We start from the raw sequence: 25,653 nt of genomic DNA, 5'->3' as shown, positions 1-25,653 counted from the left end.
ATGGAAGGAGGATAGCCAGGTTGATAATCTGGGTGACTAGGATGGTGGTGTCTCGAGAGAAGTACAGCAGTTTGGAAATGGGGTGTGTTTGCGGTATGAGGTGAGGGAGGACAAGATGATGTGTCTTGTCTTGGACACGCTGGGTCTGAGATGTTCTGTGGAACACCTAGTAGGAAGTGTTTAAAAGGCCATTGGGAATGTGGGACTAGAGTCTCGGAGGAGTTCCAATATACTGATCTGAGGGTCATCTGCATTAATTGAATTCAACTAATAAGATCACTGAGAATGAGGAAAACTAAGGGCTACCTTTCTTCACCCTTCTCTTGCTATCTGAGTCCATGGAGGCTGATTCAACCCACCAATTACATGTCTCCACCCATAGTTCCATTATTCATCCTTGTTCTCAAAATTACTTTGTTGTTGTTTTTTTTCTAAAACCCTTATCTTCTCTCTTAGAATTAATGCAGTGTATTGGTTCTAAGGCAATAGAGTGGTAAGGGCTGGGCAATGGGGATCAAGTGACTTGCCCAGGGTCACACAGGTAGGCAGTGTCTGAGGCCAGTTTTGAACTCAGGATTTATCTCTCTGGACACAACTCTCAATCCACTGGGCCACCTAGCTGACCCCTTTGTATTTACTTTTTGTATGTAACAGAGTTTGAGAGCTGAGTGGCATTCTGGTGTTCGTGGGGAAATTATTCCTTCTCAGTCCTGGGAATAATTTGAGATTATCAAGATCTTTGGGTCAGAAGGTAGACTTAAGTCACATCCAGGATATCTGAAAGTGAAACACACATACACACAAAAATACAGACACAAACATAAAATAGGAGTCTGCAAGAGACAGACTGCGAAGGAGTAGGGACTGTATGAGCCAAGCCGCAGCAAAGGCAGTGTCAGCAGAGGGGCAAGAGCATCCCAAATCTCAGCCAGGATTTGGCAGTCCCAGCCAGAAAGAACTGGACGTGAACTGCAGCAGAGGAGGAAGAGATGGGCACTTTTAGATAAGAGTCAGCCTGAAGTTGGAATTGATAATCATTTCTTTAAGGGCTGAGGGGAGTCCCCCCAAAAGTCTGCTCTTTCCCCATCTTCTCTTCCCTCTGCCTGCCTAGTACCACACATTATCAAGTACTCTGTTCATTCCTTTCTACCCAAACATTTTCCTGTATCCTGGTTTTTGCTTCAAACATTAAGAGCCAAGGGATTATTTATATCTCTACAAAATACTGTATATCTATTCAAAACTTTAAAATAGGATAGAAATCGAATCCTCAAAATGTTAGGAATATCCTAAACTGGAGACTTTGAGCCATTAAGATTGTTCTAATGACTTCTTGCTGGGTATAAACTCCATAAAACAGCAGAGAGAGGCACCCTGTGTATCAGAGGGTCATTTTATCATCCCTAGGCTAAAACTGAGCTAGCTGTTATAACAGGAGGTGACTAATTAAATCTCTGACCTCCAATGTGAAAAAATAAAGGAGAAAAGCTGAACATAGGTGAGACCTAGGGCTCTGCTTGTTCCAGAAGGAAAAAGAGAATAGAAAAAATGGAGTATCTTCCTCAGCACTATCTATACCACCCATTAGTGTCACACATGTACACACAGCCATTTTTTATATTTACCTAGATATTTATTTACCTGTTGTCTCCCCTGATAGAATGCAAACTCCTTGAGGGCAAGGCTATCTTATTCATGGCTGAGGCTAAAAACCTTCAGCTCATATTTGATTTTTAGTCTTACCTATCAAAACCCGATAATAGAGCTAATCTGTAAACCTGGAAAGGGAGATGCCAAGGAACTTAATTTCTGTTGTTTTAGTTCCTGTTGGTTGCTGATTTAAAAACAACAAAACAAAACAAAAAACATCCACCAACTGTAAAAGCTGGAATATTGGAAGGGGAGGTGTTAGGGAAGGATTCTTCTGGATAGAAAGAAAATTAGCCACTTCTTACAATCAAGCTGAAGTTATAAAAAAGTTCTGTATTATATCCAACCCTTCATGACTTCATTTAGGGTTTTCTTGGCAGAGATATGGGAATGGTTTGCCACTTCCTTTTCCATTTTATTCTCCAGATGAGGAAACGGAGACAAACAGATTTAAGTGATTTGCACAGCATCACCCAAAGCTAGTTAAGTGTCTGAGGTCAGATCTGAACTCTGGTCTTTCCGACTTCAGGTCTGACACTGTAAACATTGCACCTCCTAGCAACAAAAGTCTAGATAGAATTAATTTCCTGCATTGATTCTTCCAGGGAATTGTGAAAATTTCCAACAGATAGTGTAGGTCATGTGGGAAAGTGGGTCAAATGGACTCTGGACTGCAGATATGGAAGTGATAGTTTTTTCCCATATAACATTTGCAAGGATTAGATGGTAGATTATTCTATGGTTTGACCATGAACAAAAAACCAGCAATACCTTTAAATTTTATTACTCTATGGTAAAGAACACATCTTCATGACAAATTACATATGTAAAGATACCACCAAAATATCTTATCCTACAGTTCATTCTTTAAAAAAATTTTAATAGCCTTAGCTAAATTAATGGATGCTATGACAAAATACTTTGGCTATTATTGTATTAATAGGGAAATGATCATAATAGAGCTAAATTTGGTTCATAGCTATTTGATTCTAGGTACATAAATAATTAGCATATAACCTGGAATATTCTTAGTGTCTCATCCTAATTTTATATGTGACATAAAACCTACATGCAGAAATTCTAGAATCATAAGTAGAGAAATAGCATAATTAGTATGTAGCCTGGAATATTCTTTCTAGCCATAATTATGTGTGATATAACACTTATGCATAGACATTCTAGTATCATAAGTAAACACATAGCATCTTTTATAGAACAAGTTATCTTACGGGCTAATGTCCACAACAGCGAAGAAAAATCAGAAAATTTATATATCAGGGGTTCTATATATGCCTCTAAAATGTAGAATAATCATCTTTTATCTTAAGTAAATCCCTATGACTTTATTATAGGTGTTCAAATTTAAACTGGGTCTTGTTTACTGGAAAGCAAGATATATAAAATCAGGGTATATTTGTAGAATTTTAAAAAATCAGATTTTCATTTACTGAAAGCACTAAAGAATTTAATGAAAGTAATGAAATTATTCATTGTTCTTCCATTTTGTAGATATTATTTTTGTATTTAGCCACTGAAAATAATCCAAACTAATGTTTCATGATATATATTTTATTTTAATACCTAAACGATCAAGAGTTCCCTGTGGCCACAAGACTAAAATATCAGAGATAAAAAATCCTCTATTTTACCCATTTTCTTACAGTGTAAATAACTGATCTAGGTTAGTTTCAAAGAATTTTTAGGCCATACTTTTTATAGCTTTAGTTTGTTCTAGATGTGGTTGTTTGTAAAAAGCAAGCTAAGAAATGATGGGAAAAAATGGCAAGTTTATGTCAGCTTCCATGAGTCCATACTAGAAGAAAATCATATCAGACTCCCCGTGTTATGTAGTGTTAATCAAAAACACAAAGCACAACAATAAATGACCCATTATTTGATTGTACAAGAAAGTTTGAACTTGGCATTACTCATGAAGAATAATTCCCATAAATGCTTTTACTTGGAAATATCACTAAGGAACCAACTCTAGCTGCCATCTAAAGTCAGAGAATGTTAAAGTTAGAAGGAACTTTATATGTCATCTCTTGCCAGACCTCATTTTGGAAGTGAGAAAATTGATGGCCAGATTGGTTATGGCCATGTCATGCAAGTGAATGGCAGAACTAGGTCTAGACCAAGGAATTCTGATCTCTAGTCTAGGGCTCTTTGCCTTATATTTCACTTACAGAACTTCATGCTCTTGCTAAGAATAGAACTCAAGATGTTGTAATGATGCTTTTGAGTCATTATCTTTTATCATTTATATTTCATCTTCCACGGCATCAAGAAGTAAACATTTTCACTAGATTTTAAACAGTTCATCGAGCAAAATGTATTATTGCCTCAACAGAGACATAGAGAAGTCAAAAGACATCAAGGAATATCTTCCTTTTTAATAGCTTGATACTATTTTCATCAAAGAACTACAAACATTTTAAGAGAAAAAACTATCTAGAATTGTGTATTTACTTTAAAGTACTTAGAGGATTTTAGCTTTCTACTTCAAATGCATGATTTAATGTCCTAAAATGTGCTGTTGTTAGGCTAATGCCTTTGGGAAACTCAAGCTTTGAGGAGTTTCTACATCCTATTGTTGTCTTTGATCACATAGACAGGCTTTAATACAATAACTGAAAAGGCATATTCTTTTTATCTTAAAAAAATGAATTAAAATATAATCACTTTTGTAAATTTTGTCATCCCTTAGGATTGGAAATTACCATCAATTTTAAGACACCAAAGAGAGAACTTCATTTTTTGTTTGGAATTTGGACTCAATATGAAATGGAAAAACAAATCCAGGAGTTGGGGTAAATGTGCACAAAACTAATCTTCAGAATCAGGATTTCCAAATAAGTTTTTGACCCTTACAGGTCAGTTGATTCATCATTCAAGATGGAGAAAACACAGCTGGATGGAACATTTATTTTAGAGATAGAAAAATTCTTTGTTCCCCACTTGAAAGTTTTTAATTCTTTAATAGGTCTTTCTCTAATCCCAAGAAAGCATTCAGGAACCTTTTGAATATGCCTTTTCCTTGACTTCAGTTAGTCCCAACTCCCTCCCCCCCTTCCCCATAGGACTTTGTGATTAGAATAACTCAAAACAGGTCTACTTCATTTTGATCAGGATTGAAGAAGAGCCTGAAGCCAGAGTCTAAGCAAAAAGCTTCATCAGGCCAGTAAAAGGCTTGTGATAATGACATTTTCCATGATGCATTTCCTTCCATGAGGAAAAAGAGTCAAGAGCTGCAAGAATAAGGAAAAATCTGCATTCTTAATGGTCTCCTAAGGGTTTCACAAAACCCATGATCTTTCCAAGAAGCTCAGAGGCACATGCATGGAAAGATTGAGGAAACCAGGACACATAAAGGTCATGGCCCTGGCAAAACATAGAATGATATTCAGGTCCAGTGACTCACTATGACAATGCAGGATTTGGACAACACTTGGAAGGAGCCACATAAATAAGGTCAATGGCATTAAGACTGGCTGTTTTAAGCTAGGTGGAGTTACAGGTAAATGAAAATTGTAAATGTTTCTAAGCTAATAAACTTATGTAAGGATTCCATTATGAGATGGGGCATGAGAAGAAGGGAAGAGCAATAATGAAATATTTTTAGGAGAAAGATTCTGAAAATATTTTGGCATGAAACTGGGATCCATAAATTTGAAAACAATTTAAAGTTCTATATATAAATATAAATATAAATGTGTTTATATTATATGTATATCACTGTATTTCAAGATAGTTGGTTTCCTTGGTAATTCTATATATTTTATTTTATGCACTTGGTGCATAAAACCACTCTGAGAAGGGGTCTTTAGACTTCCCCCAACGTCCAAAGGGGTCCACCACACAAAAATGCTAAGAACCCTTGCTCTAATGCACAGCTAACTCAATACCCAAATGATCATTACACTGGCTTCCTTTTGCCTAATAAAGCAGGGATTCTGAGGTAAACCAAGGCAGAGAAACACATGACAATAGCCCTAGAAATATCAGGATCTGTAAATTGGGTCTGTGGTTCTGCTCACCGATAAAGAAGAAACAGAAGGAAAAAAACAAAACAACATAGCTTTCCCATCCCAAGATTGTGACAGAAGGTTATTTTCCTTCAGCAGTACTGATTAAGTCAGAGTTTTTTCAAAGCATTAAGTGTTTTTCTCTGTTCACTCTCTGAAAGACACTTAGCTGGCTTTAGAATATTAGAGCGAAAAGGGAAAAAAAGAGAAGTGCTCTCTTGGAGTAATCCTTGAGAGTATTTAAGAAATCAAGGTAAAAGTGGGAAGCCCAGTATGATAACTCCAATCACATTCTTTGTTGCTTTATGACTGATTAAAGGTTAAATTGGAAGATTGTTTTTAATAGACAGTCTTTTATTGTGTATTATTGGTCAAGGTCAGCTTATAGGGTTTGGTAGTGAAAAGGTTTCAATGCAAAAACAACAACAACAACTAAGAGATCCAAGGTGAAATTATTTAACAGTTGTCTCCTCATCTACAATTTTTCTTCTTCCGTTAACATATGGCATCTTCATATTCAAACTGCAAGACATACTTGAATCTGAAAATAACTACATCGTTTTCTTATGTCCCAGATTTCCCATCCTTTAAAAAAGACCCTCATGGTTTGCATCCATATTGAACTGGAAAGTGCAGAGGACTAAACATCCTTGACAACATCCCTCAAATGAAAGAGGAATCATTCAGGGATGTAGTTTTTTTTACCAAGGAAAGGAAAGAAGGGAAAGCATTTAGATAGCACCAACTGCAAGCCAGGCACAGTACTAAGTGGTTTTTAACAAATATTTTCTCATTGGATCTTCATCTTCCTTCTGCACACCCAAGTTTGCCACTTCAGTCATCTTCAACCCTTCATTCTTCTTTATCCCCAAGATCCCATACATTGTCGAGCCTCATTAATTTTATTTAATTAAAAAAAATCTTTTATGTGTTCTCTCTACTCCCAGTCACCAGCCTAATTGATAACAATAGCTAATGTCTATATAGCACTTATTATATATAAGACATTGTGCTAAGCACTTTTAGAAATATAACTCCTGAATCCCAGATGCTAGGATTTCCCGAGATGGTACATGTCTGAAAAATGAACATTTAGGTAATATGCTGGATGGATCCAGTGGCACGAAGAAGTGCTTTCAGTTGCTGCTGTGCCTAAGATGATGCCGGTGATAGATGATGAGTGGCATTGCTATTGGATTACATGATCTGAATGGTCTGTGTAATCACCAGAAGAGTATTTTCAAAGGCTTTGTATCAGTACTTAGGAATACTAAAAGTGCTTTTAAGCAATGCTCCAATATTGATAGGGAAAGCTAGCATTTAATTTTGCACTTAAAGTTTGCAAATCACTTTACAAATAGCATCGCATTTTATCTTCACAACAATTCTAGGAGGGAGAGGCTCTTGCTGTCATCATTTTACAGATGAGGAAACTGAGGCAGACAGAGGTTAAGCAACTTAAACAGGATCATACAGCTAGTAAGGGTATCTGGCTTGATTTGTTCTCAGTTCTTCCTGACTCCGGGTCCAGTATCACCTAGCTGCCTCTAAAGTAAATGTGGGGTTGAGTTTAATTCTGAAAAATCACCCACAAATAGCACATGTAAGACAGGTGCAGAAACATTGTTAATTTGCCACTGAATTAGTTTTTTCCCAGTGAAAGTCAAAAAATCAAGCTCAGAAGAAACTTTACTCTAAAATAACCTCTCTGTAATATTAAGAAGTGGACACACTGTACAGTATTCATTCTAGCATTACAAAATACAAGGATGTGTGGAGGACTAGAGCGAATTTAGAAAAATGAAGATGATTAAGGATTTTGAAACTATAACCTATGATAAAAGTTCAGGAGAAGACTTATCTACAAGACAAGAGACAAAGATATTTCCATACAATTGGTCACCATTGTTGTCATGGGTCAAGTACATATTATTCAGAGATGATTAGACATATTTGCTCACCTTTGAGGACAAAATGCAAAAAATGGCCTTAAACAGAGTAAGAGAGAGACTTCAAATGTAAGAATTACTGAAGGTTGTTGTTGACTCTTCTGCTATAGATACATTTGTGGGATGGCATAGATATAATTTGGCTTGGACTGAAGGAAAAATCTGGACAGCTTTCTAGGGTTTTCTTCCAGTTTCATGATGCTGCAACATAAAATACTATCACATGCAGTAAGTTAGAAAATAGAAAGGGAGAAAAAAGTGAACTGAAATGTAGAAGAAGCAATTTGATGAGCAAAAATAAATGAAGATGAATAACTGGAGTTTTTTCATGGCTGGGACATGACAATTAAAATCACTATAATACTTAAATTAATTTCATGTTTATCTCCATGAGAGGCAGCCTAATGTCGTGGATAGTGAGTTAGGAAGTCTTGGGGTTCAACTATTGTCTCCACTATGTTTTGGCTATATGACCCTCAGCAAGCAGATTTCACCGTCAAACAACACTCTAAGATCCAAAAATTCAGAAAAGTTACCAATATGTATTGCTAGAGAGAGTTTCTTACTTGAAGCTCCTTACATCAATGAAATTATAGGTAGAAAAGAAATAGTTCTACACTAATCAAGTTACTATGAGGCTACTTTATGAAACTAGACAAAGTAATGACATATATTAGATCAAGAATTTAAAGGCAAATGGGGGTGGGGGAGGCGTAGAGGATAGGAGAGTAGGAATGAAGGGACCTGGCATGGTTATATGTCAAATTATATCATAAAGTAGTAATCATCAAAACTATTTAATAATAGTTAAATAATTGAAAAGCAGAGCAATCTAACAGACTAAATATCAAAACTATAAATTAATGAGCACAGTAGCTGTAGTATAAAATAGCTGGGCTTGAAATCAAGAAGACTGGTGTTCAAATCCAACTTCAGACATTTACTACCTGTGTTACCCTGGGCAAGTCATTTAAGCTCTGATTGCCTTGGTTTCTTCACCTATAAAATGCAGATAATTGTAGAAGATACTTCCTAGGATTTTTGTAAATAAGAAATTTTTATTTTATTTTATTTTTACAAATAAGAATATTTGTAAAGCACCTGATACAGTGCCTGGTATGTATAGTAAGCACTATAAAATGCTAGCTGTTATTATTATTATTATTATTATTTGTAGTAGTAGTAGTAGTAGTAGTAGTAGTAGTAGTAGTAGTAGTAGTAGTAGTAGTAGTAAAAACAAGTACCGGGGGGAAGGATTCTCTACTTGGCAAAAATTGTTGGGAAAATTGGAAGTTTAGACTAGAAGTTTATAGCATGTACTCTAATAAATTCCAAATAGATAAGTGATCTAAATACAAATGGTCACTCAAATACTCAAATAAGTTGTCACATCATTAAAAAAATGGAGAATGGAAGGTTATATATTTCACAACTTGGGGAGAATTTATAATCAGACAAGGGATGGAAGCAATTACACAAAGACAATTTCAATGATATAAAATTAAAATGAACAAAATCAATGCATCTACAATAAGTCAAGAAGCTACTGATAGGGAATTGAAAATCTTTGCTTCAGCAGTTCTGATACAAATCTGACTTTCAAAATCTATAGAAAATGCATAGAATATATATGATCAAGACCCATTTCCCAATAGATAAGGGCTCAAAGGATATGAACAATTTTCAGAAGAAGAAATGCAAACTTAACAATCATGTGAAAACATGCTCCAAATAACTACTACTAAGAGAAATACAATTAAAACACCTCTGAGGTATTATGTCATATTCATTAAACTGACAAATATAGAAAAGGATGGAAACAATCAATATTGGAGGGTTGTGAGAGAGCACTAATATACTATTGATGGAGCTAAATTGGTCTAACTATCCTGGGGAACAATTCGGGATTATTCAAAAAAAGTTACTAATTTACTCATACCCTTTGACCCAACAGAGATCATAATGTTGGGCATTGATGGAAAGTGTCTATCAATTGGGAAATGGCTGAACACATTTTAATATATTAATATTATGGAATTATATGGTCTATAAAGGAAAACAAATATGAGGAATTCATATAAATATGGGCAGGATCACATAAAAAAATCTCATGCAGAGAAAAGAAACAAGGACTAAGAGAGCAACATACATAATTATGATAATAAAGTAAATGAAAGCAACTCTAAAAGGCAACAGAATTCAGATCAAATGCAATGATCAATGTTTGTTCCAGAGCACAGATTTGGGGAGCAGACTCTTTGTTCTTCTCACAGGAGAGGTGGTGTGTTATAAATATGAACCATTAAACAATCATACAGTTGCGCTTTCTGTGTAGCAGCTCCTGGAGGACTTGGATTAAAATTTTTTTGATAACTACATTTCAATATAATTTGTGTTTCCTATGTATTTTAAGCGTTTAAAATCATTATTTTGAGAGGGGATCTATAGACTTCACCAGACTGCCAATGGGGTCCATTACCAAAAAAAAAAGCTAAGAACTCTTACTGCATAGGATAATTTTACTGAATTGACTGTTGTTATTGTATTTATAAGGTAAGGTAGTATGGAGGGGGCATTGCAAAAGGACAACGTTGTAAAAAAAACAAACAAACAAAATTCAAACCCAAAATGCATCAATAAATTGTAAAAACTAATGTTACTCCTTGATGATGAAGAGCTAGGGAAATTCTTTAACATAGTTTTAAGACTTGTTGCTAGCTCAAAGGAGATAATATCCATAAACCTTTTTCATAAATCAAAGTAGCCCCCCACAAATTCTCAATTTGAATTGCCATGACCGAGCCTGCTCTGATGCTTTCTGCAAGTGGCCCCTTTGAGAATGAAGCACTAGGCTTTATTATGTAAAGAAAAGATAAAAGCTGGCTTTTGAAGAAAAAAAAAATGGAAAGGAATCAACAATGATCAGAGTAAGCCCAGAAGTTATCTTAATTTTCACATGGCTTATTTGCATTTGAAACACTGAGAATTCTTCTTTAGAGCATAGAGAATTTTGTACATGTTAAATTGCTTTTCACTTGAAAGTTTTCCTAAATATTTGGAAGATGTTCAAATTTTAATTGGAGGACCGGTCTTCTTCCATCAGGTGTGGGGGTGTTGTGGCTTCCCGGTATGAGTGGCAACAGCTGACTCTAATAGCAGAACAAGACAAAAATACAGGAAATTGAAAAAGAATTTTTACTTGTACCACCATACGCCTAGAAGTCTAAGAGAATACACAGGGGGAGACTATTCAGTTCAGAATTAAGCCAAGTCACTTCTAAGCTTTTGATCCTCTGAACCTTTTAATGTTTGGATCTTCTACTAAGTCCAGTTTGCATAGATGTATTGAGATGATTTTAATAGACACATTTCAGAATACCCAACCATCCTCAGAACAGGTCCCATGTTTTCTCTGTATCTTTGTTCATAAGACTTTAACATTTAGTCTTTTCTCCAACTCGACCCATTAAAACCCTGCTTCAAAACTCAATTCAATTCAAGTATCATTTCTTCCATGTAGCCTCTCCTGACCGCCCTGGCAGAAGTGAGTACTGGACATGGTTGGTGCCTTTCTCCCATGTACTGTGTACCTTATTATCTACATATTTCCTATGAAAGACTATAATTTCCCTGAGGACAAGGACCATGTCTGATTGATCCTTTTATCTCCCTTGGCACTCAGTGCAAAGCTCTGCACATAGGAAATATTCAATAAATGTCTACTGAATTAAATTGAATGAGGAAAATTCCTGACACATTTAAAAAAGAAATAGTCATCCCTTTCTTTTTTCTTTTTTTCATTTTGGAGATGTAAGTAACCATACTTCTTAGAGGTAGTTAGGTGATACAATGAATAGAATGCTGAACCTGGAGTAATGAAGACCTGAGTTCAAACTGGACCTCTAATCCTTACTCTGTGATCCTGAGCAAGGTAGCCTCAGTTTCCTCATGTGTAAAATGAGGATATCAATAGCTTCTACTTCCTAGGGTTGTTGTAAGGATAAAACAAGGTTTGTATAAAGTGCTTTGCAAACTTTAAAACATTATGAAAATGTTAGCAAGTATGCTATTGACAGAATCATCAAAGGACCTTTCCTTAGATTCTCAACTTCAAACATGTTTGTTCTTAATGAAGTCTTTAGTTTTGTATTCATATCTATCTATCTATCTATCTATCTATCTATCTGTCTGTCTGTCTGTCTGTCTGTCTGTCTTCCTGTCTGTCCATCCTTCCATCCATTCATTTATCCATCTATCCATCCCTCCATCTATCCATCTATCTATCTATCTATCTTCCTGTCTGTCCATCCTTCCATCCATTCATTTATCCATCCATCTATCTATCATCTATCCATCTATCTATCTATCTATCTATCTATCTATCTATCTATCTATCTATCTATCTCCATCTGTCTATCTATGTCTTCTATCAGCTCTGTTACTTACCAGCTATCTATCTTTTATCTGTCAAACTACTGATCTGTTTCTATTAGCTACTTACCAACTATCAGTGTACCCTCTTTCTCTGTGTCTCTTTCTCTCTGTCTGTCTGTCTCTTACACACACACATTTTTAGTCTTAACTTATTCTTGAAGTGGTTTGGGGAACTCTGGATGCGAAGATTTCCTTCAACTATACAGATAAACACCTTTGTAATGTATTGTTTCAAGAAAGTGTCCCAGGGCCCTGAGATGTTAAGTGACTTATTCATGATCACACAACTGGTACTGCCTCAGAGGCAACACTAAACTCAAGTCTTTCAAATTCCAAGGCTGATTGTTTTATTCGCTATACCATATGGCCTCTCCAAATACACATAAATAAACGCACAAATATCTTTGCTAACAGTTGACATTCATTTTATATGTTCACAATATACTCATACATTTATATAATGTATGTATTTTATAATTACATAGGTAATAATTCACATTCAAATATGTATTCATGTGTATTATTAGCAAAGACACACCCATAATTATTAGGTACGGATCCAAAACTTGGAGTTTAATCTTACTTGTGAAATCAAAATATAAAAAACAGAATAGCCTATATTCCAGGTTTCAGACACATTTAAATATACATCTACTTTTAAAATTTGACTTAGAGACATAGAGCAAAGACCAGTGGAAACCAGTAATACAGCTTTATAGAGAAAGGCAAAAAAGTTTATTTCTATCTTTCGAAAAATGGCTATTGGAGCATGGATAATTATAATTCCCCACATAACACAAAAATATAATTTTCTTTACTAATCTGAACTTTCACACCCAACACACTTTTTTTCCCCCTTTACCTTGCCTTCTTTCTTAGAATCAATAGTAAAAAAAAAATAGTAAAAACAGTTCCAAGGTAAAGTGGTAAAGGCTAGGCAACTGGGTTTAAGTAACTTGCCCAGGATAATACAGCTAAGAAAAAGAAGTGTCCAAGGTCACATTTGAGCCCAGGATCGCCCATTTCCTGGTCTGGCTCTCATCTGAGCATCCTATCTGCCTTTTGAAACCCTTTTACTAGAGTTACTCTCAGAGGATCAAATGGACTCAACTGCTTTCTTCCTTTCCCCCTTTGATTCTAGTATTCATGTGAATCAGAAGTGAAATAATCAAAATCCATATAATTTAAAAGAGAAGGATACACAAATGCCAGCTGAATTATCAGTTCCCAAAGTTGTGAGTATTTGAATGACTAAAAGGTCAAATTTAAACATCATGTGAAAATGGACAAGACTAATATTTTTCATAATGTCTATAAGCTTTTCTCGTTATTGAACAGAATCATGAGGTCATACAGTCATCAATTTAGAGCTGGTAAGGACATACTAGTTGGTACAGTAGGTGGAGGTCAGGACTTGGGGAAACCTGAGTTCATATCCTGCCTCAGACCCTTAACTAGCCATGGGACTTTGAGCCACTCGTTTAGCTTCTTGGTTTCCTCCTCTTTGTGATGGATATTATAATAGCACTTCCCTTACAGAGTTGTGAGAATCAAATGCTTTAATAGGCGTAGAGCTTTGCAAACCTGAACGCCCTATAAAATGCCAACTTATTATTGCTAAAACCTTAGCTTTAGGTCACATCTTTAAAAATAGCTAGAACTTGAGACTGGCTTTACAGAACAGTTAGAGGAAGTCAACATTCTGGACCAGTCAGCTCTGAGAAGAAGGAAGAGCAGAGTCCCCCTTGCCCTGTCTTGGGGCTTTGCTGGCACAATGGCACACCTTTATGTTGGTCCTAGGTTTGAACCTAACCCTGTTATCTCAGATTTTTACTGTCTACAGGACTTCCAGGGACATGATTGGACTTGTGGAATACCGAAATACATGTAACAAACCCCTATGTTATGTGTTAGTATTTCGAACTAGAATTTGCATTTGTTTTGTCTTAGATGAGCAAGATCTTCTGATTCATTACACAATACTCAGCATTAGGAAGTTGATAATTAAGCATCCTTATGGCAACATCCCCCTCCCCCCCACCTGGGCTAGCACTCTTTCAACCATCATCCTTTTGAGTCAGGAAATTGCCATTGAATTGCTATTTTTTAAAAAATATCCTGACCCAGTGATAGTTTGAAAGGAAGGGAAAATGGAAGCATAACTGTTGTTTTATTTAGAGAACTGAAAAGGTACCTGTGAACGTTTTTTGGGTTTTCCTTCATTCCGTGATTTTCTTTTAACTTGATTCTCTCGAAATGATTCAAAGTAAGGACTTTCTAAGAGCTGTGCACAAGTTAATCTATCATCTGGATTCATCTTCAAGCAATTCTTTGGAAGAATAGGAAATAAAAACAGAAGGTAAGAGAATGTTCTGCTGTGTTACGATCTGTTATCAACCACTCAATCAACATTTACTAAGCACCAACTATATGCCAGGCACTGTGCTAAGTGATGGAGATACAAAAAGTGGCAAAAGACAGACCTTGCTTTCAAGGATCTTACATTCTAATGGAGGAGGCAATGCGTAAACTACACATACAAAGCAAACAGTACGCAAGATAAATGGGAAATAATTAATAGAGGAAAGACAGCTCAGACATGTGGCAGAACAAGATACTAGGAGGGTTTTGCTCAGAGCTGTAGGATTTATTCTGTACTTGTAAAATGGATGAAAACTTTAAACCTAACTAAAGCTAGGCTTTGAGAAAAGTTCAGAATGTTGACTTTAGAGTTAGCAAAGGAAAACTATTCAGTAAGTTTTTACAAAAAACAAAGCAAAACAACAACAACAAAAAATGGTGACTGGATAGTTCCAATTCATGGGATAATTACATTACACTCCCCCAAAGCAAACAGTTTAAAGCAGGCATTCTTGGGATGTTTCTACCAGCCTATAAGCAGCTGATGCATCAAGTAAGATATTTTAGAGAGAAAAAGAGAAGAGGGATAGGGTCTTGGAGGACTCTTAGGAGGCATGATTTGGATGAAGAAACAAGAATGAGACATGGAAGGAGTGGTCAGACAGAAGGAGAATAGACAGAGAACAATATCACCCAAGTGCAGAGAGGAGAGAGATCTGTAGAAAAAGTTCTTAACCTGGTGGTTAGATTTCAGAGAAATTGGGAAGTTAGATTGGAAAAAATTATATCCTAACCTCTAACTGAAATTGAGCATTTTCTTTAATTATTTAAGAGAATCATTGAGTGAGAAGGGGTCCATAAACTTCACCAGATAGCCAAGAGTCCAAGACACAAATATGTTATAACCCCCTTGTTTAAGGATTTATATAACAGTTTAAAATTCACAAAATGCTTTCACCAAAACAATACTGTGAGGCAGGTAGTAACTTGAAGCTAGAATCAATTCATAAGTTATTCTTATAATAAGCAGGAAGATAAAAGCAAAAGATGAACTTCTAGATCGGAGGCTACTTTGGTCTTCAGGAGGACCAACTCATTGTAGATAAAGTCTCCAGTGATAAAGGGTTTAAGTCTGACCCTGATACGATAAGACCTTCTATGCTCCTGATAGAGCAAGTGTTTGAAACCCTATTTGAACTCGTCTTTCAGACTCCAGGTCCAGCCTTATGTTCATTGCACCATGGATCAATAATATGGATACTACTCTGATCATGATGATCATGTACATCTTGTAACCCAATTCCAGTAACTGGCTCCCTGTCCTGTCTTGCCTTATACTCAAGTTCCCATCTTGGTTTCTCACCTAGTACAAACTTGACTTCTGTGTTGCCTAAATCAAGTCCTTCCATGGACTAAAATTCTACCCTTGAATCCCAGTTCCCATGTCTGTGGATCTGTTTATAGGTAGCAGGTCATAGAGGACTACAGTCTCCATAACCTGCTCCCTAATACCATCAATGGTCTATCTACTGCCAGTTATTACCCATTCCTCCTTTGGGTGTTTACCTATCTGAGCTTCCTCTAAAGGTCTACTTTTGTGCCCTTTGTCAATCACATGCCCTCCTTCCTCCTCCAGGTATCTGGTCTTTAGGTCCCAGCCATCTGGCCTCTCCTACTGCTGATCAAGTCCTATGGGTGACAGCTTCTTTATCTTTTCTTCTGTCTCTGTTACATCCCACGTTCTTTTCTAGGGACAGGAAAATGAGCTCAGCTGGCAAACTCAGATATGTAGCTCTGAGACTGAATCAGAGACATTACTCATCCTAGCTCAACTCTCTCTTTGGGTGTGATTTGTGCGTGGGCTCATGAGGGCACAACCACACAATGATGGCCCCACACTGACACCCAAGGGGGAGGTCTACACACCCTACATTCTTCTGCCCACCTCTCCCGGAGGACTGGTATCTAGATAGGCTCATACAAATTCAGAGGCACAGGGAAAGTATTCCACAGTCATATACCAACAGGGAATTGCCACAGACCTGCTCTTAGGAGGTTGGTCAGCCACTGTCCCTCCATCAGCTCTTGTCTGCATGCTCCAAAGAAGGCCACTTGTATGTGGGTTTAAATATGTCCTGTGTTGCAGGGGACCTGCTCACTCACCTGTGTTCTGACTTTCCATCCTCCCAGCCTCAACTCTTCACTAACTAACATTAACACTAACAAACTGTCCTTCTTTTCTATTATATCTATTTTCCTACTTTCCCTTTCTCTTTCCTTTAACTGATCATGCTACAGATTTGAAATATTTTTTTTCCTGAGCTATATCCACTGAATAGAGTTTTAGGTTCACTATTCTTAATCTTAGAAGTATGCAAGCACATTTATATTTCTACATTATATTTCTTATACTTAGGAAATAGATTCACATACATTTATAAATATATTATCTTGATAATTATATGTACTTTAAAGAATGTGGCTAGGTGGTACAGTGGATGAAGGGCTGAGTCTAGAATCAGGAAGACCTGAGTTCTAATCTGGTTTCTGATCCTATCTACATGACCCTGGGAAAATTACTTAGCCTCTGTTTGCCTCAGATTCCTCCTCTGTAAAATGAGAATATTAATAACACATCACAGCGTTGTTGTGAGAATTGAGTGAGATAATTATTGTACAGGACTTAATGCAGTGCCTGGCATAGAGTAAGTGCTTTATAAAAATTAGCTTTTTTATTATTCTATTTATAACTAATATATCTTATGTCCTCCTGGGTGGGGGTGGGGGGAAATAAAGTTGCTTTTTCCTTGTGATTTGATGTCTTTTCCCAGAATCAATGCCTCCTCTTGAGGGGGAAAAAGACCCTCTGTCCCTGATAGGGAGATTATCAACCACACTAATCTCAGCCCTATTTAACAGCCCTACATTTTAACAGCACCTATATTACCCTTGTTTCTCTCTGCTATAGACAGCCCTCTTTCTCCCCTTTTTCCCATTTTCTTTGGATTTGGGTGTTCATTATCTATAAATTAGGCTGCATAGAGTGGAAATCCGATCCCTGTGCCTAAAAGTGGCTCAGTGGATTGAGAGCCAGGCAGAGAGGCAGGAGGTCTTGGGGTCAAATCTGACCTCAGACACTTCCTAACTGTGTAACTGTGGGCAAGTCATTTAACCCTTATAGCTTAGCCCTTAACACTCTTCTGTCTTGGAACCAACAGACATGTTTATAAAGCTTAGAGCAGAGTCCTGGGCCCTGGGGACATCAAGGTGAAAACAGACACAGTCCCTGTCCTCAGGAAGCTAACATTTTTCTGACAGCTTTAGTTTTTATGTCCTGACCTGGGAGGAAGTACCAGAGGCTCCACAGAACTATCCCTATCTTCTTCCCCTTTCCCTTAAGCATCCATGGAGTAGTGACTACTTTGAGGGATCAAGGTCAACATCGAGACTGAACCATCTCAGGTTGGTTCCCCCTTCGTCAAGCCTGTGTGTAACTATTTGACTACTACCGAATTACTTGTCTAATTTCAAATTGGTCTAGCTTCATTTTAGATCAGGGGTCCTTAACCTGTTTAATTTTTTTTGTCATGGATCCTTTTGCTAGTCAGTTGAAGCCTCTGGACCCTTACTCAGAAAAATGTTTTAAAATTAAAAGAAAAGAGAAATTTCCATTAGAGGTTCGTGAAAATTAAAATGTAATATTTTCCCAATCTAAGTCCATGAACCCCCTAAAATCCATCCAGGGTCCCCTTGGGGGTCTGTAGACTCTTTCAATTTAGATTATCCTTTTCAGATAATCAGTCTTAGGGGATTTGAATAGAACAACCCACACTAGAAAAACACTGAACATAAAGGATAAATGTAGGAATAGATTTAAGGACAAAGCAGACTTAAAGGTATACTTCTAAAATAATCTTGGACGACTTTCCAAAATCTTCATATAGAAAACCCAAATTGGGAGAGGGGGGGAAAGCTTTCCAGTTTATATATAAAAAAGCCCTTTAAAGATTTAACTGCTTCTGGTGTGGTCGTATGTTGTCATGTTCCCTGTCCTCACAAGATGGGGGGAAGGAGAAGAGGAAGACCCTGACCCTAAATTTCCCACTCCTAGGCAATCTGGAAATCCCTTCCTCTTGTACCCTGGCAGTTGAGGTCAGACAGGGCAGCAGTTAGGGTAGGCATTAGAAGCTGTAGATGATTGGATTCAGACAAGACAAGGTTAAAGATGGGTGGCTAGAAACAAGTCAGATGAAGACAGCAGACGCCAATGTAAGACTCTGTCTGAAATCACCCCATTTCCACCCACATGGAAAAGAAGTGACTCTAACAAAAGCTGAAGTATAATCATTTTATCAATTTATTTCTACAGCCATCTTCTAATTGGAGCTTACTGTAAAGGGTACCTTACTCAGTTATAATAGGGTTAATCCTTCTTGATAAGGAATCAACTTGATCCACCAAGGAATTTCTGATCTTTATTTGACAGAGGAAGGGAAAGAAATAAGCATTTATATAACCAGGCATTATGCTAAGAGCTTCTACAAATATTCCTCACAACAAACCTGGGAGTTATTATTCCCATTTCACAGTTGAGAAAATGGAGGCAATCCACAGTGATTTATCCAGGTTCCTACAACTGGTCTAAGACCAGATTTTAATTCAGGTCTTCCTAATTCTAGACCCAATATTTTTTTCCACTGCACCATCTTGCTGCTTCCATATAGGAAAAAAGAGTCTGACCTAGGACCATGAGGAAGAGGACATCTGTTCTTCCATCTTCTCAGGGCTTCTAGCTAGCTGGTCAGGAATAACTGTATCCTCTTCACTGTAGCCCTTCTCTCAAACCAGATGCTCTTATACTACTGGTCTCTCTAGTAAGAGAAGACCAGGAGTATTATATGTGGTAGAGGCATGAAGAGAGAGAGAGGACTTGTAAGCCAAGATGCAAGAAACAAGCTGGGGACCTGACCTGCCTGTCAATCAAGAAGAAGGTTCAAAATGGAATGTTCCCAAAAGAGGCAGTTGGGGGAGCCTGATGAGAGGAGAGGAACTGGGACCTTGGGACTGACTCTCTCTCCCTCTGGGGGGTTACTGAACTGAGGAGGCTAGGGTTTTTGGCTTTGACAAAAGGAGGAACTGATTTTGGCTCTGGCTCTGGGAGTTGAAGCTGGTCAGGGGGAAGAAGCTGAACTGATATTTAGTTTCTGTCCAAAGCTGAAGGACTCTTGAGGGGGGTTTCTGAAATTGGTGGCTTTGTGAAGAAGAAAGAAGATTTAACTGTTGTCCTCCATCTCTGACTGTCCCTCTGTCACAGTTGTGACTTCCCAAGCCCTCATAATCTTCATTTTAGATTAGGGACACCCTCATCCTTCTTACCTCAGTTTCCCATCCTGTTTCCCAATAACCCTCCTGACTTGAAAAGGAAAAGAAAAGAGTATCTTTATAGTTCACTCAGGGGGGAGGGAAGAAGCCAAAGGATTCAGGAAGAGCTGGGAGGTGAGGGAGACAGGGAGGAGAGGGTGAAGGAGAGAAGGAGAGAGGGTAGGAAGAGATTAGGAGAAATATTGATCCACTAGTCATCAATAGGGATCAGTAGGCAAATCCCAGAGCATTCCCCTGTAACAGTATCTCTCAGTGTCTCTCAAAGTACTTCTATCTCCATTGAAAATAGGCAAGTGTGTCCCCCATACTTAGTAGCAGCTCTCTCTAGTCTCAAGCCAGAGTACATCAGTCACTGCAGCAACAAGAACTAATTTCCACAGATCATCTTTTCTATTTTAATTGGCACCTCTAGTTTGACTCGAACCCCATCCTTTTAAGCCAGGAAAGAAAGAAAATAACAATGTTCAGACAAGTGGTTTTTGGAATTGTGATTGTGGCAGCCAGTGTCTGCTTTTGAGCATATATTCTATATAGTAAACTAACCCAAATGGTAGTGGAAACTGTGGATTATGTTAGTAATGTCACACTGACTGTTTCTCAATTGACATTTCAACATGAATTGGTACTCTGGCAAGTCCTGGCACAAGTATATGCAATCTTTATGACTGTGTTGCAGACTCTAACCCAAGTGAGGAAAGTATTTAGATTCATGGTACCCCTTAAGGGAGAGAAGATAATGGCTGTTTATAACAACTTAGACAAGATGGTTAAGGCTGTATTTGAACAATTGATCAAGGAAAAAGGTCTAGGTATAGGCAAGGACAATGGGAAAACAGAGAATGCACCTCAGGAAACTGAAGGTGGCAACGAAAATGAGAACAAACCTGCTAATGCCCCTGAGAAAATCTGTCCACTGAAAGAAGTCACCAAGCTAACCACTAATGCTGGTGCGATTCACTCAAAAGTCCATAGACAATTCTCCACAAAGGAACTGGAGTCCATAAAGCGCCGTTTCCCAAAATTTGTGGACAATCCTTTTAAATCCCAAAAGGAGCTAAAGAGAGCATTCAGGATCTTTGATATGGACTTCGATGATGTAAAGTTCCTATTGTCTGAACTGGTCAGCCCCCATGAACAGAGACAATTTTTGGAGAAAACTAGATCTGAGAGCAATTTGACTAGCTGGCCAACTGTAGAGCAAAGGGTGGACATGGACTTTGCAAATCCAACTAGCATGTCCTACCTTAGATGACGCAGGGAGGATTTACTACAGGCCATTAAGCAATGCTGTTCCAAACCAAATGCATAGGCCAAGTGTAAAAATGGAGATTTGAACTTAGGACTTCAATCCCCAGAAGTCCTTGCTCTGGTTCCCAGGATGCTTTGTAACCTCACCTGAATTCTCACCTGGGCCTAGAATAAATTATTATTTAAAGAGTCTCCGCCTAAGGCTCTGGTCTTCCTACTTCCACTTCCCAGCAGATGCATCTCTTATGATGTAAGTGAAATTGAATGGGCCTCTCAGCCCACCTAGGCATGTGCTTTTCTTACTTGTATTTTCTTAAATTCTTAATCCTTAATAAACCTCATAAAATATAATACTCCTTGACAGAGAAACTAATTTTTACCTGCCACACTTTGGCCTAAATTTAATCTTAACACCAAGTTTGACAAGATGAGACAGGATAAAGGGGAACATCCTGCTACATACATAGACCGTCCATCAGAGATGGCAGAGTCAATCTTAGGGCTAGAAGCCAATGCTGATGAGACAGCTGGCCATGTACGTAGGCAAATTTTTAGGGGATGCATACCCAATTTGAGAATATTCTTCAAAAACTATTTCCCTAAATATGACTCAGTTTCCCTAATTGAATTGAGAGAGGCTGCAGGTTACCTATTTGAAAACAATTCAGATCAGAGTAAGGAAGTTCAAGACCTGAAAGATAAATTAGAGAGGACTGAAAATGATTTGAAACAAAAGGAAATTGAGGAAATAAAAATCTGAACACAGTTAGGACTTACAAAATATCTAGTCAAAAGATATCGAATTACAAGGCAAGACCAGTGCAGAAAGAGACTAAGGAATGTTTCTTTTGTCACCAAAGAGGACACTTGATTAGAAACTTTTTTGAAGAAGAAACATGAGAGTACTAACAGAGACAAACATAATGCATAAACTAAGTATAAGAAATCCACCTGTTGTTCACATTGCAAGTTGAAGTCCTTACAACAGGCTCTGGACTTGAATGACGTGACAAGGCAAAACTGGAGCAAAACCCAAGTATTCTGATATGGTTAGGAAACAGTTATGAAGCCAGGCCCATAAGACATGTAGTGTGACACTTGGAGATGAAAATGAGGCTGCAGTTGGAAATAATAGTAGAAAATTGGGAAATAGTGTAAAATTGGTGCAAGGAAGTGATTCTGTGAATGATAGCCATTGTAATATAGCAAGAAAAAAGCAGAGTCAGATTAAAGAAAATGAGGCAGAAATTAATGAAATAATATCTCAAATTATAAATGAGATAAGGGACTTTGATAAGACCTGTATAGTAACCACACAGGAAAAGTCTATAAAGGAAATCAAATCATTCCTAGAAAACTTTTTCCAATGTAGAGTGGATAATGGGATTGAATTATGCAAAAGGAAAAGAAAGAATAAGTCACAAGAACTCAAACAAAAGTTTGTGACAGAGACAGAGACCTATAATTGCAATTCCCTAAAGGTTACTGTTGATAAAGATGACAAGGCTCTAAAAACATTCACAGATGAATTCCCACCTAAATTAGTTAATTCTCCCAAGAGCTTTATGGCAGAAGTACCCTTAGAAATGACATCTAATTTGAATCCAGAAGCTAGTACTTTCCATCCAGCAATTAGTGTTATCGATAAGAAAAAATTAACTGGAGATGAAGCTGAAATTACTTTTGAAAAAATTGATCATATTCAAAGTAGTGGAGGTGACATATCAGTTAAATTTGAATTTGGGGATGGAAAGGCAGGCTTGAAGCTAGCATTCTAAGGGGCAAAGGGTTATCTAGCCAAAGCAACAGCAGTGGTTTAGATTCATGTTCCAATGTAGACTTCATTGGGAATGAATTAAATCAAAAAGAATTAAGTGAGTTACATATGCACGTGGCAGAGAGTAGCAAGGACATGGACGATGAGTCAGTGGTTATGAACACCTTAGCTACTAAGCCAGTGACAGAGATATGTTGTAGTAGGGGACAACATGTTTTTGTTGTGGGACAGACGGAAGACACACATCCCGATGGTGCAGGGGGAAATGCAAAAGTACAAACCTTACCCAGAAGAAACTACTGAAATAGAGGGAAAGATTCCTATCTCTACATTGTCTAACGAGAATGAAGATTAATACAAACCTCGGACTTGTGATAGAGTAGGATCTATGGTTATTGACATTGTACAAGTTCTGCAAGAAGTAGCTAACCCCATACCATCAAGTTTACCAATTCAAAATGAAAATCAAAAGCTTAGTAGTGAGACACATCCAGAAACTGAGTTGAGCAACACAGAAGCTGGTGACAAAGGCTTAGGTCAAAACGCAAAGCCAGAGTTACCAACATCTGACAAAAGTGTACATGGCATTGAGCAAAATCCAAATAGCATAGTGATTGGATTCAGTGTTTCAGACTCAGACACTGAATCTGAAGGAATACCAGAAGGTATAATTATAATGGATGAAGATGATTTATAACAAATGCCTTATCAGTTTTATAAGCTTTATGAAGAGGTAGAAGAAGAAGGGGACGTGTGGGACACAAGTGAAAAGCTAGAATACCTGGAACCAGTGCAAACAAACTCTTACCAAGACACTGAGGAGGAGCTATTCTTTGGGCACAGATCAAGTTGCGTGCCATTAGAAGAACTTTATGCAAGCTTAGGGGTTGGTAATGAAAATGATTTTATAGATAAGTTGAATTACATGGCTTGTTCAGATACAGATTGTGAATGGGAAGGTGAATATTAAGAAACATATCAAAGAACTGGAGGAGGAGACATAGATGCACAATTGCATTTCTATTCTCTAACTTCAAACACATGACAAGTACCATTCAAGCTGTAACAGTGAAACCATGATTAGTTGTAGTTCCATAGGGTAACATACTACCCAAAATCTTATGCGAATGAAGACTGGGTTGGGGGCAGCATGGTGAAAAAGTTATTCCAGCAAAAGATGTACAAGTAATTCAACAGCAAGAACACTCCTAAACTTGTAGCAAAATTTCAACTTCATAACTAGGACAGACACAAACCCTTAGAATGCTTATGGTAACATAGATTCACATTGGTTGAATTTGTAATCAAAGACTTTAACAGCAAGTTGTAGTTGAGAACTGAAAGAAAAGGTTATCCATATCTTTCAACCTTCACTCCTAAAACAGTCTCTACCAGGGGAAGGAAGAGAGAGAGGGTGTACCATGAAGATGTTATCTCATAATTTCAGATACCTCACATGTCATCAGTGACAATACATATACAGATGACATCTGGAAAAAAATAAAAAGCCCTCGTCATGAACTGCAACACAAGTAGCCCAAGAAGAAGAAATCAAAACAAAAGTTTTGTGAATGAAAGCCTACTGAAAGCAAATGAGAGCCACCAGAATACAGAAAAGAGAGCACTGCACTTGCTAACATGATAAAAAGATAGCACCCCTGAAGATATGCAGCCAATAATAGACAAAAAAGGGAAACCTTACATTTGAAAGAGTAGCAACCATAGTAACAAAGCCTCAATATAAAATATAAAATAGTCTCTGCCTGACACAGTAACAAAACGAAAAGAACTATCTCCAAGTACTACATACAGTAACCATTCAAGAAACAACAGCAGTAACCATATGATAAACCTCCTTGATGAAGAAAAAAAATTGAAATCATTATTCTTACAAAGTCTTGAAAACCTATGCATAATGCTCACACCCATCCATGTAAAACACCCGTACACCTAACTTGCAAGCACAAAGATGTAGAAATGCAAAAGCCTACCCCCATGCATGAAGAAAACCACATGTAATCTTACTTGCACACACATAAAATTGATAAATTTTGGCACTCAAGAAGATTCCATCTTACTTCCATGCAAAAGTAACTTTTCACTCTTACTTGCACACACATGTGTAAATCTCACACACATGCATTGTTCATGTGTTCTGGTTCCTTTTTGTACCAGTGGATCGTGATTGGAAGACCATGTCTTCAATCAAGACTGGACAATGGTGTCTGGCATGTAGACCAGACGAAGGACCAGAGAGGAAGAAAGAGTTTCTACAAGCAACATGAATGGACATGGAAGGACTTTGGAACTTTGAAATCTTGGAATTTTTGACCATGAGGATATGTAAGGATGCATAGTACATGTGAACATCACAAATATATGCATGCACATCCTACATAGAATTACACTGTAGTAAGATATCTCATGGATTGGGTAAGTATACACCAAGCATAAGTGCATAACAGAAGACACACTGATGAAAATTTCTGTGGAAAATTCAAACAGATGAGGATATTCTTTTCTGCATGAGTTTGCACAGAAATCTGGAATGAAGTACATATGTAAATTTGTATAGTTCTTATGTATATATGTAAGTACTAATTAACTAATTTGCTAACTATATTAGAGTACTTTATTAATAGTCTAACTACTAACAATAGTGATAACCTAGTGAATATGTCCAAGGCTTAAGAAAGTAGAGACATAGAAGTTCTGAAGTATAGAAGTTAGATTGCATTATGATTGTAGGTTAGCATTTGTTAGTGTTAGGAAATATTTCTTAGTGACTATATAGACATTAGGATAAGACATTTGCGTGTTCAATATG

General features: G+C 37.3%; 1 protein-coding gene across 8 annotated transcripts in view; it reads right to left on the bottom strand.

Annotated features, from left to right (window-relative positions):
- Positions 1 to 6,008: 6,008 nt before the first annotated feature.
- Positions 6,009 to 25,653, bottom strand: part of CDKL4 (cyclin dependent kinase like 4) — a 73,821-nt gene continuing 54,176 nt past the window's right edge. For all 8 annotated transcript variants that reach the window (XM_007477001.3, XM_056826163.1, XM_056826199.1 and 5 more), the window contains 2 exons: positions 14,253 to 14,387; positions 6,009 to 10,773 (listed from right to left, as the gene is read on the bottom strand). In XM_007477001.3, the coding sequence (XP_007477063.1) occupies positions 10,672 to 10,773; positions 14,253 to 14,387 (237 nt within the window). In that variant the 3' untranslated portion in view covers positions 6,009 to 10,671. The remainder of the gene's footprint in view (positions 10,774 to 14,252; positions 14,388 to 25,653) is intronic.

This window comes from Monodelphis domestica, chromosome 1 (genome assembly GCF_027887165.1).
Source record: "Monodelphis domestica isolate mMonDom1 chromosome 1, mMonDom1.pri, whole genome shotgun sequence".
Lineage (NCBI taxonomy): Eukaryota > Metazoa > Chordata > Mammalia > Didelphimorphia > Didelphidae > Monodelphis > Monodelphis domestica.
The sequence above is the reverse complement of the archived record's forward strand: the minus strand, read 5'-3'. Positions and strand labels throughout refer to the sequence as shown.